Genomic DNA, 15,093 nt, shown 5'->3' with positions numbered 1-15,093 from the left:
TTAGTATTGTCAGTTAACTTTTTTACTTCAACCCCTTTTGTACTTGTACCCCACCCACCAATGCTATTTAAGCACTTGGCATCCCAAGCCCTTCTGGTTGAAATTTAGAAGTAGCTGTAGGATCTCTGCTTTCTCCTAGCCTGGTGGTAACAGAGTCAGAAAACAAGGTTAACTAAATCACATTTCAACTTTATTATAAAATTATAAACCAAACTTCTGTACCAAAACTAGTAAGTTTAACCATCATAGTACCAAGAGGATTTAATAGAGAATAACATGCCATTTCAAGTAGAATATTAACTTTTAAAATATTTAAACTATGTACAGTGTACGTAAAGCACATAAATATTTCCATTTACTTTATTAGTTCAGCTCATTATATTCCTTTGGATCATTAATCAATTTCCTCCAGATTTTGATTTTCCTTTAATAACAACTCAACCATATCCATAAGTAGCAAATCCATTTTTGCAAGGGAAACACTGTAGCCAGGAGAAACAAACAAACAAAAATCCTCCCTTCAAAAAGCACATTTCAGAGTCATACGGTGGGTCTATCTTCTCATTCCTACACTTTCAGGCATTGATCTGCAATGTATCTGATCTGCTGTAGAATATAAGCCTAACCTCTACAAGTAAAAGTATATCTGTCCACAGGGGAATAATCATCTTCCTGCTAAATTCCCCCAGCCCTGAGTTTATTGAAAGATATGACAACATCAGTTTTCACAGTGGATTTACTACATGAGGCTGTTCAGCAGTTTGTATGTGTATTCCTGTACCTCTTAAAGAGGTCCCTGTGAACCTCTTGAAGAGTAAATACAGTTACTGCTTACTTGCAATTATTTTTTTTTTCTTTAACAACAATGTGTTGAATTGTACCAGTACTCTTCTCATGCTGGAAGCTGTTAAACCTTAAGCCAAAGATTAGAGAACAACCTGAACAGGAAAGAGGTAAAACTTAGAATTTTTAGTTCAATAAACCTCAGCAGCTGTTGCATTTTTTGTGAAGTTCAGACCACCTCAATAGTGCAGAGGTTCTGCTACCTACTGAGTGACAGATTTCTTCATCGTAAGTAAGTAAGTGCTTTATTGGTTCCAACTTGCAGAGACCTCCACTCCATGCCAGTTGAGCAGTGAGTTGCTATTCATGCAATATTCCATGTTAAAGATTACACAAGTTTAATTTGCTGTTAACATATATTACCACTTATTGGTAAAGAGGTGGGTTCAGTGATCACTGCTGTAACTACACTTCCACTACTGCAGAAGCTGTAAGTGGACACTTGGATTTTATGCTGTTCCTCTGCTGGCAGCCATGCAAAGATTCAGTCTGAACACTAAGTGATCACACACCACACCCCCCATAAAGGGGAAAGCTAGACAGGAAAAAACCTGCAGCAGAAGGTACTCAACTTCACAAATGACTTGAAATGAGTATACAATCCCACGGTGGCTGAAAACTTAAGGCATCAAGATTCTGAAGCTTAGCTGTGTTACCAGCCAAATGGACTGAATGCTTGCAGGCCACAGAGGGAAAAATATGCCAGTCACAATTTTTTCTAGGAAGGCTTCCAAATGAACATGCTGTTCATGAGGATAGCTGTAAGGGCTTGCAATTGTCACATAGCAGACCACAGAATCTCCTATCCACCCTCACAAGCAGAAAGAGTACAAAATTGCTTTTGATAAGCAGTCTAAATGTAACAGGACTGTAAAATTGAGCAAAGGGGAGAATAGGGGGGAAGCTGATTAGTGAACAGAAGCAGCTGCAATCATGATCACTCATCTTACTGATTCAAGGGAGATGATAGATAAAGTTTGCTTTCTTTCATGTCTCCCCTCTAAAAAGAAAGTCACCTGTACTTAAATATGATTGTATAGCAACAGAATCCTTACTACTCTTTAGCTGTTTGTTAGGTTTTCCTCACTAAACCCTCTAAAAGACTCAAGCCTTGGATTCATAGCTCCTTAATCAAGTGAAGTCAGTTCAGTTTTAAAAATGATTGCTGGCATATACTGTAAGGAAGCCTGTGAATTCAAAGGGATCAACAACAGTCAAACTAGAAATCTCCCTCTTGCTGGCATGTAAACAGAAAACCACCACCACACAAGGTAAGGCTGTATGTTTCACAGAGTCTCAGTCACCTTACATTTTTCAGTAATACAAAGTCCATCTTCAAATAAAATTATACATTTTTCCACAATTGCACTAGGCTAGAATTATGCTTATTCTGAATACAGAAATCAGAGGCTGTCTGCCTGTCCTGCAAGCATAAGAATTTAACATTAAATTTAAAAAAAAATAAACAAGTACAGTAATATTTTAATCTTTGAAAATAAAGTTGTTGCTGGGTGTATAGCCTAAGCAGCAAAACAAATGTCACTTTTTGAGACCCCAGTCCACATTTATTATTCAGTGGAAAATACAAAGCCTCTGAATCTGATCTTTGTGGTGGAAAGCCAAGCATCCATCTATCCCAACAGCAGTGGATCAAGTTACTCTACGATGTGGGTTGTTAATGATTTCTGTGTCTGCTGCTGGCAGTAAGCTCCGAGGAGTCCAGGCACTGTGGTGTAAAGCACTATAGTGGGAAGAACACAGCCAGGTGTGGCTTTAGTAAGAGCAATTTTCCCCAGGCTTCATCCTTCCCTCACTTCCAGCTTCCATTGGGGTCCGTATGCTAACCTCTGACCTAGTTGTAGCGATTTTGATCATTTCTCTAACAGAAGATGAGGCTTTAAGGCATCACCAGTCTTCTTACACACAGTTAGGACTTAAAGACATGGACAGCCCTTATCACGTACTGCCTGCATATGGGACATTCGCTCATCCGCTTCCCACACTTGGTGCAAGTGACCATGTGGCCGCATTCTAGCAGGACACAGTCAATGGGTGCGTCCATGCAGATTTTGCAGAGGTTGTCCTCCATGCCAGGGAGCCCAGCACCACCTGAGTAAACAAGAGACCACGGTTTGCATGACAAAGAAAGGTATGTTGGTTTTGTGCAATCTGTTGAGTTGGCTTTATCAAAGGGCTTCCCTGAGGTACTTCTGCATGCTGAAGGTCTGAAAAAAATTCCCCCTCCCCTGCATCTACACTGATGTGGATCTATCTGCTCCATCAAATGGCAAGGAGCAGAAAGTTTTAGCTTTTACATAGTAATTTCTGTGTGATGAGAACAGAAATGCCACTGAGATTCTTAGCAGTGAGGCAACATGGGTCTCTTTTCCCAAGTAAAAAGTGGTAAGATGAGGGGAAACAGCCTCAAGTTATTCCAGGGGAGGTTTAGATTGGCTGGCAGGAAAAATTTCTTCACTGACTTGGAACAGGCTGCCCAGGGAAGTGGTAGAGTCACCATCCCTGGAGGTATTTAAAAGATGTGTAGATGTGGCACTTAGGGACACGGTTTAGTGGTGGACTTGGCAATGCTAGGTTAACGGTTGGACTCTATGATCATAAGGGCCTTTTCCAACCTAAATGATTCTGTGATTCTATGATTAAGAATATCACTTACCAGTTTGATCGTCAGTGTCAGAAACTGCAACATAAGCAGAGAAAGTTATTTGGTGAGAATAAGAGAAGCTGAAAAAAAAAATTTACTCAAGCATTATTATTACACAGGAGATGAAAGCCTTGAAGGGAGATTTAAACCAAAACTGCTTTTTGCTGATGCCCATGCAGAGGTTCAAGCTGAATCTCTGATCAGGATAGGTTGTTCAACCGGCAAGAGACTTTCTCTTTTACTAACTTTACACAATAGCTAACGCTTCACAAAGATAAGCAACCATCTAAAGCAATGTCTCAATTTTTAAGACAGCCTTGGCATTTAGGCAGTGTTTGGCTTCCTAGAACTACACTTTCAGTAGCCCCTTGAGCCAGTTTCTTTGATGTTACGCAATCTCACCAATATTGTTGAGCACAGGCAACAGTGATTAAGAGAAAAAGATAAATTCTGACAAAAGCACAAGATACAATGAAAGAAGAACATAAAACCAAAGCGGTTGTCTTAAATCTTTTGTCATTCTTAGAGGACAAAGCTTAGAGATGAGTTTAAGAAAACTGCTACTTCGGACAACACTGAGAAACAAACCTATCTATGAAGTCAAAGTGTTAAAATACATTTCTCTTATAAATGTTTGTCTTGTAAACTTACAAGTATATGTCTTTTTTAACGAATCACCTGGAATTGCAAACTGGCACGTGAAAGTCAAGCCAGATACATTCTCTATGCACCTTTATCACACCAATATCCCCTCATCAGTCAACTATGCAGGCCCAGCAGGAACAGGTAGTGCACAGGAGGAACACAATTGCGACCAAGAGGACAGAATCAAACCACAGATAACCACAACTGTTCAGCAGTAGGAGCCACTGTCACTGAGCACATGCCTGCTCTGAATTGCCTGGCTGCTTTTTGGTGGCATTTTCCTGCTCGCTTTGCCAGTTACCATGAGTCAATAGATAAGAGCTCACCCCAGCGCTTACAGTCATCTGTCTACTGTCACGCATCAGCTATTCTGTGGGTGATGCAGCGACCAGCACAATCTGCCACAGCTATACGGAATCCTGAGATGAAGGGCACGCAGTTCTCATTTGTTGGTACTACAGGGAAGACACTCTCCAGAGCTACCATGATGCTCTCCTCTTAAACAAGTACAAGCAGTAGTGAAGAGAGTTTAGCTACTTTCACTCTAACATGCCTAATGCTCCCTCTTTCTCCTAACTTCCACGAAACAGAAACGTAAGTTCTAATTCCTTCTGCAACTGTCTGTAAAAAGGGAAAACCTGGAAAACATTAAGGCATGTTAGCTAAGTTTCTTACCTAGATGTTGAAGGTCTTTCTCTTTATAAAGACGAGTCACCCTCTCTAGCAGCTCCCACTTTTCACAGCAGCCTTTGTAGTTGACAAAGTTGCGAGCAAGAATTTCCTTCAGCTGTCGCACAGAGAGTGCATTGATATCTCCGATGCTTGTTAGATCAGAAAGGGAAGCCTTCCTCCCCTGTACCAGGTTATCTTCTGAGTCAGTAGACTGAAAGGGAACAAAGGTGGAATGATTCTTGCTCTCAACACCTAGCACTACAATTTAAATCAACTTTCAATACATGCGCTAGCAGGAATTCGTGTTTGGCTGTACGTATAGCTTTGATTACTCTGGGAATTCCTCCCTCTGTCAGAAACACAAGTCCTAGGGTGGAAATAAATAATTTCTATTATTATAGTATCCAAGTGACATCAGTTCTTTTTATATGTGGAGGACAAGATGATGCCAAAAAAAGGGGTTGATTGGGTCTGCCAGTGGTCAGTCTGAATTACTGTTTAGCCACCCATCTCTCTGCAGCAATGATTCTGTGGTAGCAAATACAGCCTAGAAAACCTGGTATTCCTTGTCATCCAATTCCAGGACACACAAACCTGTGTCTCCTCCTCTGTTGGTGCTTCTGCTGCATTCTCAACTCCTGTCACACCGACTTGGCTTGGAGGCACATAACCATTTGCCTAGAAGAGGAAATAAAGCTTTCACCAACAGCATCTCTCTGTGTGTCCAAAGGGAAATAAGCTCAATAGTTCAGCACAACTGCAAACCCTGCCCACTGGAAGGACGAACTGCAGCACAAGGTAAAAGCGAGGCATGCTCGCAGAAGGTATTTCCCATGCAGCACTTACAAAAACAAATAAACTTTAAACAAGTAAAACTTCTTGAAACCAAAGTGCAGCATCTGACCCTTTAAAGCCCTGCTTTATTTAAACCCTGATGGAGTTCTTGTACAGCACGATCCCACATGATGTTCTTGTGAGGCTGGATCAGGAGGAGACCAAATTTATATGTGTATCTATATATGCAATCCTTCACTGAAGTGTTGCAGTGTGACGTGGTGCGATATCACAGCTCTGATAGCACACTGGCTGTCAGTGCAAGGCTCTGTGTAAGTCTCCTCTGTAACACAGCTCAAAGTCTACAGTCATCTTCAAAGTACCCATACAGAAACACCTCTTCAGGTAGGTGCTGGACTGGACAAAGAGGAGATGCTAAGTGAAGGACCAGCAGCAACAAAGCTGGAGAATGAGAAGGGGCAGTTGTTTTGAGCACTTAATAAAATGAAAGGAACTGCAGTGTAATTCTAGCTGAGTTGCTCTCAGCAGCTATCATTCCCCTCTGTGGTTTCCCTACTGACAAAGGAGACTGTAATGTTACCATCCTACTTATCTAAGTGGTGACTTGTTAATATTTACAAAGCAAAAGAATAACAATAATGATGAAAGAGCCTGAACTGTAGCAGAATGTCATGCAAGTAGAGACAAGAAGCTGAAATGTATCATGGGGCAGTAAGGGAAGACAACAGAGCTGAATTTGCTGGTAAAAATTGGAATGGCAATATCCAGAAAACCAGAAATGAAAAGGCCTTTTAATGATTTGTAAAAAATGTCCTCCCAGGAAAACTATTCTTTTGTACTAGATATATCTGCTGAGGAAGCAGAAGGCACATACACTTTCACAGCTCTGGTCCACTGGGAACTAAATAACACCTATTAACTTTGTAATAGAACTAGGAGCAGATGTCAAACACTGAGTAAACTTCCCATACCAGATAGTAAAAAGACAAACAAAGCAAAGTCAATAAAAGATAATTAAGCTCAAATGCCCCTGACAAGGTCTGTCAGAACTGCAGGGTTCATCATAAACTGAAGACTTAACAACAGACTCAGGTCTTGTCTTCTACAGGTCTGAGTGCAGAAGACGCCAAAAACCTCAGCCACCTCGCAATCATCTCTCTCATCAGTTTCAGTTCCAAAATTGCTTTAAACTGTGCTTGCTGTCTTGCACATGAATTAAAGAACAATAATAACCATTTCACCCAATACCTACATACAATTGTCAGCAAGTTGTCAACATCAACACACAAGACAGATCTGTGCACCAATATAGACATGAAGTACCAAAGGAACCAGTCACAGCCGTTATCTAGTGGCAACAGCAAGTGTGGACCAGGGCACCAGAGAAAACACATCTCAAAATAGTGATGTTGTTCTCAGAGTAAATGTTCAATATATTCAGCACTGCCCACCAAATTAAATCCCACTAGTGTAGAAAGGGAATAGCACAATTGGTGACAGCAAGTGAGTTTACACTGCAATGTAAAATAATGCATCTTGCTTTCCTAATTATTCTGTAAGAAAGTGTGAGGTCCTCACTTCAAAATTAAAAACAAACCTGAGAAGAGCATGTACAAAATGCAACTGAAGTATTTTGACATCTGTTCTAAACAGAAGCCCTCCTTGCTTTATAAGCAGGCATCTTTAACGTAAAACTTTTTTGGCACATTATCTACTTGGAAAACCTCATGCAACATCTTAGTAGTTAATCCAAAAATAGAGACAAATGAGTTTGCAAAAGAAGGTTCTGGCTAGAGACTGTACCTGTTGATGTTCCTGAGCTAGCGAACTTGAGATGGGATCTGCAGACACTGGAGACTCATCATGTGAGGTAGAAGATGCTGTGCTGGTTGGCGGGAGAATCACAAAGTCTTGCTGTCCAGAGGCACTAGTATTAAATGGATTTGTTCTTATCTGATCTTCCTGGGTAATTACAGGCTGCTGGCCAAGAATCAGAAATACCAGGTCCTCCTTTTCACGACACAACTCTGTGGAAATCTCACGAAGTGCCAAATAGTCTCGCAGATCCTTCACCTTCATCTTTATCAACTCTTCCCGCTGAAAAGCTGTGGCTCGGAAACGCTGGCATAGGTGGCAGAGAAGGGGACCACCTTCAGGCTGGTTTGAGCAGGACGTACAAAAATTCTTCTTACAGTCCAAGCAGATGTGCTGGTAAAGAGAAGGGAACAGAATCAAACCGATCCACCATGATCTGCAACAAAGGTGCACAACGGCTGCAGGCAGTGCTCCCCTACCATCTGGAAGGCGAAGTAAGTAGTAGCTTCTGTTACAGTATAATCAAAAACCTAATTTATGAAAAAGTGCCAACTGTGTTACTCATGTTCATGAGGATGAGGAAAAGGATTGATCCCATGAGCAGATCACTAGTTTCCACACAGTTCTTAGAAAAGCACTATTTACACTCCATTTACCCAGAATGAAATATTGTATTCTGAGACAATTCCCTCAAATGACAGGAGTTTTCTGCACCTTATTCTGGACCTGTTCATCCAGTTTAACCCACAGATGAAATCAGGAGATATCTGTGAGGCAGCAGACTTTCAAGTAAATTACAGCTAGTCATCTGTATCTTTACAAAACAGTGAAATAATTGCCCTGTGCGTTAAGAAAGCTCTAGCATCAGAGGGAACTACTAAAAAACATTTCTCTATTTCATAAATTTAATACTTGCTATAAGTGACCTCCCTCCCCACCCCCCCCTTTTTTTTTTTCACCTCCAATTTGCTGCAATCACTAAATGAATCTTTTTTTCACCATAAGAGGAAAAGAAAACAGCAAGGCTTACAGTGTCTGACAGACATCAAAGAATTCAACATTTATTTATGCAATAAAAATAGCCAGCTTATTTTGAAAATAATATGCACACTGTATGCCAGTTAGGTGCTAGACAGAAAGTGTTGGAAGTTTTGGAAATATTAGGCCCCAGATGTTTAAAAACTTTAAAAACAGATTAAATTCTGTTGTTTAATGTTGATATTTTATACTGTTCTGGTCTTGTCACTCAGGGCTCGATTTTCAGAAGTTCCAAGCACTCACAGTCCATGTTGACTTCTGCAGAAACTTGACTGTTCAACACTTTGGAAAGTCAAATTCTACATTTTCCAATAGGAACAGCAGCAGAACAGCCGCATTACATGCCTTTTAAAAGTCCTGAGGGAAGAAAGAACTGGTTTCAGTGCTGGTTAAAAATGCTAATTCAGTGTCTCAGAGAAGACAAGCATCTCTATGAAATCCTGCAATCCTGACCCTTCAGAGCTATGCAAAGAAAAATACACATGCAGAGTTGGAGAAGCAACAAACTCAGAGACAAAAAAATTGTTTCATGAAATGCTTCTAGTGATTAAAGAACATTTTTGATTTCACAGTTCAAAGAAGGCAGGTGTTTCTCATGTTTTAAAAGGTGTAAATATACTACTTGCTTACATAAGCCCCTTCTGATCCCCCTTACAAGCCTGGCAGCCCCCTTGCCCCATACACACACTTATAATTATAACCGTCAGACTTCTCATTTAGACCCTGTAATAGACTTAAAATGACAGTTAGGGGAAAGAATCCCAATTTCCTGCCTAAGCATTTTAAGACATGAAAATTTCTACCACAGAGAGAGTCTCTGGTCATGCAAACTTGAAACTTCATCTCAAAATTGCAGTTTGGGGGCCTGCCAAGTAAAAGTGACTTTCATCAATCACAAAGCAAGACAGGAAGGGCGATTTCCACATACCATCCAGTGCTGAGAAGTTTTCCTTAACTTGGTCATTATAAAAAACATTAGTATGTAACTGACTTTTTTTGACCCTATGATTGCAGGAGCAATCCAGTTTCTTGGGAAATTTTCAAGGCAGAGACAGGAACTACTGGTTGTGCGTGCATCTAGAGCAGGGGAACAAACACTCCACAAAGGCAGAGTAATGGAAAATAACCCCATTGACAACACTTTTCCTCTCTCAATTACCCATCTCTGACAGGGGAGCAACCAGAAGAACTGAGGAAAAAACAAACAAACAAAAAACCAAAACAAAAAAACCAACCCTGCTTTACTCTGGCAGTGCTCCCTCATGCTATGCAGACTGCCAAACTGGCTCCAAGGGGAACCACTGTACAGCCAAGGACCTTCCAGCCAGAAACCCCCTACTCGAGTACTTACATGTTTAGGTATCACGTAAGCGAGCACAGTACAAGGGCTGCATTATCCAACATGTCTTTCGCAAGCAATTAACGGTAGTAACACGAGTCTGCCTTAGTTATCAAATGATACATTTGAGAAGTCAAAATAAAACCAGGCATGTCTCTGGCTTATCAGTTCACCACTAGGATTCATCTTTAGAGAAAAAAAAATTCCCCAGCTTGTATCTGAGCATCAAGTATTTAAACATGCACAGAAGCTGTTTGCCGTATCTCAGTATTAAGCAGCTTTTACAGCTTCGATATATTTGTTGAACTCTGACTGAAAGGGCAATGATTGAAGACACTGCTCTCTTCAGAATGATTACTTTCAAATGCTGTTGTAAATTAAATCCAGTTACTAAAAGGTCAGACCACTTCTGAATGATGCTTACTAACTGGCAGCACAATCACAGGATGGTCAAACAGAAGTGAAATACTTTAAATCAGAAGCCTGTCCAGAATGGAAGCTGTTCCTGGTTGTTTGCTCTAACAGCTAGTCCCCCAGAGATACCAGGATGGGGCTTTGATACACTTGGCTCTTCTCTGTATGCAGGATAAAATGAAGACATGCCAACATTCAGGCTTTCACTACAGCTACTGTTGTTCAGGTTGTTTTTTTTTAATCTTACACTCTAGCTTGCCAGGAGCTTTTTCTGTAAGTATGCAAAGAAAAGCATCTTCCTGAAAATGTCAGCCAATTTAAGGCACTGAAACCAGAAAATGGGGGAGGAAGGAATAACAATCTGACATATCCACCAAGAATGCCTGCCATAGCTTTCTCTCAGCAGAGAAGGAAATGAAGAATGTTTGTTTTAAATTTAAAAGATTTTGTGGAATCAGTTTGCTGCAGAAAACAAAGATCAAAAAAGTCATCTAAGAGAAGGAAAACACCAAAAACACTCAGAAATTTTTGCTAACACAATTAAATTTTACATCCTTTAAAGACACTCCAACAGTTAAAAGCATCTTATAAATCATGCTCCATTCAAACCTTCCTTACCCTAAACCTTTTAGTAGGTGCCATGTTATATGAAAATTAAAATACAATTACGATAAAAGATCAAGTACATAAGATACCATCATTTTGCTTTTGGGGGGTGTTGGTTGGTTGGTTTTTTTAAAAGCAAATCTAGGTTATCCTTATGGTCACCAGTGCAGAAGCAATTAATTTTTATCTGTTGTATTTCAGTATAAACATTAACCGGACACTACAGTTCAAAGGTACTGCCTCTCTTGGGTCAAAATGCAGGTTTTGGTGCTCTTGCAGCAAAGTGAGATTTCATACACTTCTTGGTCCATATCAACAGAATTAAAGAATTAACATGGCTTACAAACATGTCAGTGTTCTACAGGTTATGTACTCAGTTCTTTATCTCAAATTGTCTTCTGGAGACCAAGGACTGAGGGATGAAGGTCTAGCAGACCTTCCTGCAGCTGTTTAAGCTTTGCCACCTGTAGCCATCTAGCTCAAGTCAGTCCCAGAGATTACTGCTCAGTAGTTGTGGTGGCAGACAGAGGGTCGAAGGAAGGTTTAGGGAGAACTCCTTCACAATACAGAATATAAACCTCAAACTCATTTTCATTGATAGTCTGCACTGAACGGGAGCAGCTGAGACACAAGCACACATTGTACTCTGCTGCCCCAGTTACACTGACAGCCAGCTCCTGCAGAAAACCAGGGAAGTCTGCTGGGGGCAGAAACGTCTTAAATTGCTTTAGCAGATCCTCTACGATTGGCACACCAGAGCTTTACCTAGCCCAAATCAGTCACCTGTCTGGAGCCGTACTGGTGACTCTTATACAAGGGACTGCTTTAAAGACAGTTTATATTAGAACATATATTTTAGAAGACACCAGGAAAAATAGGACCATGGTTCTACCACTGCTACTGTATACTTAACTGCATGAATTGTTTTCATTTCAAAAGCAGAATCATATACATCCTCTATTTGCTACTATGCAGAAGAGTAAGCACTGGATTCAGAATAATTCTTTCCACGACTGTTTGTGAAGACACACCACATTAATGAGGACAGTGTTAAAGGCAACACTGTGTGGAGTCATGTGCAGTGACTGCACCATTCCCAGCTGACCCAAAATCTGTCTGCTGTCAGAAAAAGTCTAAGCATACTTACATACCCAAAATATATTAACATATAGACCCAACAGCCAAAATATATTTCCAAAATTTAAAATTGTAGTGATTTCTGGAGCAATAACACTTCTCAGTGCAAAAAGGCATAAACATCCCTGTTGTTCTGTGAGTAGAAACCAACAGCTCTGCAAGACTTACCATTTCTCAGATATGTGCCAGCATGCATGAATAAAAAGGTGCAAGAAAGACCAATTTTTTTAATTTCCCCATCTAATCTAAAGGGCTGTAGCCAAAATTCACTGTAATTTTTAAAGTTCTCACATTATTAAGTTCAGTAACATGCTATATATAAGACACTTCCTAAGCCACAGAGTTTGGACTCTGAACAACCTTCCTCACTAAAATATTTTTCAAACAGCATTATAGGAACCACCATGCCCAAATAATGTCCCAGACAGGGTCTGCTGTCTAATTAAAAATCTTGTGCAACAATTATTTTGGCACATAGATGCTTACAAGTGAAGTTTACGAACAAGATAAAATGGATTTGGTCTTTTTTTTTTTTTTTTTTTTTTTTTTTTTTATTCTTTGGCACCAAGCCTCAGCAATTCAACGCACACCCTCAATAAACTTATATGGCTTTTTAGTTTGAGCAACAATAGTTTGGAAAAGAGAGATGTAGGTCTTCCTTTACTGAAAGCACAAACAGATTACTAAATTTCTTGCCACAACTTTTTTTTTTAAAAAGGATATTGGTGTTTTTAAATAACAAATTTAAAAACTCATGTTCAAGTTAATGCTCCTTTAAATGATTATAAGCAGTTTGGCTTTCTTCTTTAAGCGCCTGGGAAAGCCAAGTCCACTGAAGGTTAACTACCACATTTCCAGTCATCTTTAACTACGTCCGCTAATTGCAAAAGAATGACTAAAGACACAGAAGCAAAGGCAAGCTGTCTCTTCCCATATGGTATGTCCTAAAATCAGAGGCCTCTAATGTGAACCCGTTTCTCTTCAAATTGGCTTTTTGTACCTAAATGAAAGTCAGATGGCATATTGCAGTCAAACTGAACACTCCCCTAAGGCAGCGGTGCCAGAGAAGATGTTTGCGACTCACCTTCCTAGAGGAGTTGTCGAAGTGCACCCCACAGGCTTTGCAGCTCTGTTCAGAAGCAGTGGGAGACGGGTAGGAGCTGTACCCGGGGTTGGAATAGGCTTGGGCTCTGGCTCCCTGCTGCGGCTGCGGCTGCATCTCTTCGGGTGAGCCATCCAGACAAAACCAATTACAACAGCTTGCCCACATAGTAACTGAAAGCGGAAGAGATACACATTAGTAACAACATGGGAAACAATGTTAGCTAAAGTGAGAACAAAGCATAAAACGCACATTTAAATTTCCCACCAGCAATTCATTTTTGACAGTGTGTTTCTAAGTTTTGATCTTTCCTCTAACTTACAAGCACATGCAAAAACCACACACCCAGTCCAGCATGGTACGTCTTTGTTGAGAAAGGACAAATAAACTTCAGGATAGTTATTACTGGAATTTCTTAGAGTTAAGAGATTACAGAAAAGATAAGATAAATTTTATGTTCCCATTGGCTGAACAAGACTTTGTGATCAAGTCTGCTGTAACAGGCTGTCTCTATTCCATGTAAACCATAATACACTGACTTTGTTTTTTGTGCACTGGGAAAAGCAAACAGAAACTCAAATTATGTCTCATACATTATTTAAATAAAATCAGCAGCAAGATCATAGATGGCTATTCTTCAATTTTATTCTAAATCCCTCTACAGATTTTCAGCTACAGATCTAAAAAGACAAATGGAGAGTAGAGCCACTGATTTAACATATGCCAGTTCTCAACTGAATTTGCAGCATTACAAGGCTAAATCATCACACAGCAAGTAAATGTCAGTAACTTAAGAAAAATCAAATATTAGCTTTTTTTTTTTTTGCAAGTCAAATAATGACATAGATAGATGCATATACACACACTTACCTAAAATCCTTACAGTTCAGTGCAAAATGCACAGTTTTGGAGTCTTCTAAGACCACCCATGCAGAAGTATTCCAGAAACACGCTGCTATAAACTTGCTTTTGGGAGTTTACAAAGAAATCTGAATTCATCTGGGCATTCAGTTTCTAGAGCATACACCATGTGTCATCACTTACGGGTAAACAGAATACAAATTGCCTCCTCTGCATTTCTGCATTCACACAGTAGTTCCTGGACTGTGTTTCTTTTATGTCTTAAAAATCAGGTCCATCACTGATAGCGTTCAGCAACTGTTCCATTTTATAAACTTCTGGAAAGAAAACATCTCTCAGCTACACAGCCAATTAATTTCTTTTCCCTCAGTAAGTATTGCCACCATAAAACTCCAGATTCCCAAGGGAAGGGAGCTGGTATGAGTCCTAAAGGTTATTTGGTATAATATACCAACATAGTGTTCTGTTGATTTTTTTTTTTAAGCTGTGTTAAGTCTTTTGGGTTGATGTACTGGAATTGGGAAGCTTTTGCAGTTTGGTGGTGTTCCAGTATCTGTAGCTTTAGTGGCATCTTTAATCCTTTCAAAATCTAGCTGAATTTGGCTCGTCAAAGTTACTGCTGTCACTGCAGTGGACATATGCCTTTCAAAATCCACAATGGTGAGCTTACCAATGGACTCTACCCTGCAGGCTCAGCAGATTTTAATGTTTAAGTGAAAATCTACAGATTCATGACGTGATAAACAATTCTTAGTTTAACTGATGTGCACAATGCTGTAGTGTAAATTGCACTTAGACTGGCAACTAGATCTTAATAAATACATGGAGAGAGGCATTCCATGAACAAAAATAACATATCATCCATTTGTATTAGCTCTGCACTGCAATCAAAACACACTAGATATCATACATAAAAGAAACAACTACTCTTTTTCTTTCTGCACATTAATTTTCAAGCTATCAGTCCCCCTCAGAAGTTAACACATCCTTTCTACTGCAAAAATACTGAATTTCTATTTTAAACGGTGCTGTTTGGAGGCTTAATTTGTTCCTAGGAATTGCAAATCCAAACAACACAAAAGCTGCACAGTCAAACAAGTATTCACAACCTCCACATCAGTGGAAAACTGCACCCATAGTTAAGTTCCCTTCCTGTTTCAAGGA

General features: G+C 39.9%; 1 protein-coding gene and 1 long non-coding RNA gene across 5 annotated transcripts in view; one reads left to right on the top strand and one right to left on the bottom strand.

The window, feature by feature from the left end:
• Positions 1-173: 173 nt before the first annotated feature.
• Positions 174-15,093, bottom strand: part of RFFL (ring finger and FYVE like domain containing E3 ubiquitin protein ligase) — a 33,922-nt gene continuing 19,002 nt past the window's right edge. The window contains exons 2-8 of one of the 4 annotated variants that reach the window (XM_075032566.1): positions 13,939-14,246; positions 13,051-13,241; positions 7,421-7,825; positions 5,417-5,500; positions 4,826-5,033; positions 3,518-3,541; positions 174-2,952 (exon numbers count right to left, since the gene is read on the bottom strand). In XM_075032566.1, the coding sequence (XP_074888667.1) occupies positions 2,771-2,952; positions 3,518-3,541; positions 4,826-5,033; positions 5,417-5,500; positions 7,421-7,825; positions 13,051-13,236 (1,089 nt within the window). In that variant the 5' untranslated portion in view covers positions 13,237-13,241; positions 13,939-14,246 and the 3' untranslated portion in view covers positions 174-2,770. Of the gene's footprint in view, positions 2,953-3,517; positions 3,542-4,825; positions 5,034-5,416; positions 5,501-7,420; positions 7,826-13,050; positions 13,242-13,938; positions 14,806-15,093 lie in introns of those variants that run through there. The other 3 variants (XM_075032565.1, XM_075032567.1, XM_075032564.1) reach the window with 3 other exon arrangements.
• On the top strand, positions 5,027-9,036 carry LOC142033028 (uncharacterized). The gene is made up of 3 exons (XR_012651062.1): positions 5,027-5,620; positions 7,594-7,926; positions 8,683-9,036. It is a non-coding gene; the product is annotated as an uncharacterized LOC142033028 (long non-coding RNA).

The sequence above is a fragment of the Buteo buteo genome, chromosome 7, assembly GCF_964188355.1.
Source record: "Buteo buteo chromosome 7, bButBut1.hap1.1, whole genome shotgun sequence".
Classification (NCBI taxonomy): domain Eukaryota; kingdom Metazoa; phylum Chordata; class Aves; order Accipitriformes; family Accipitridae; genus Buteo; species Buteo buteo.
Note: the sequence above shows the minus strand (reverse complement) of the source record. Positions and strands in the feature narration are given on the sequence as shown.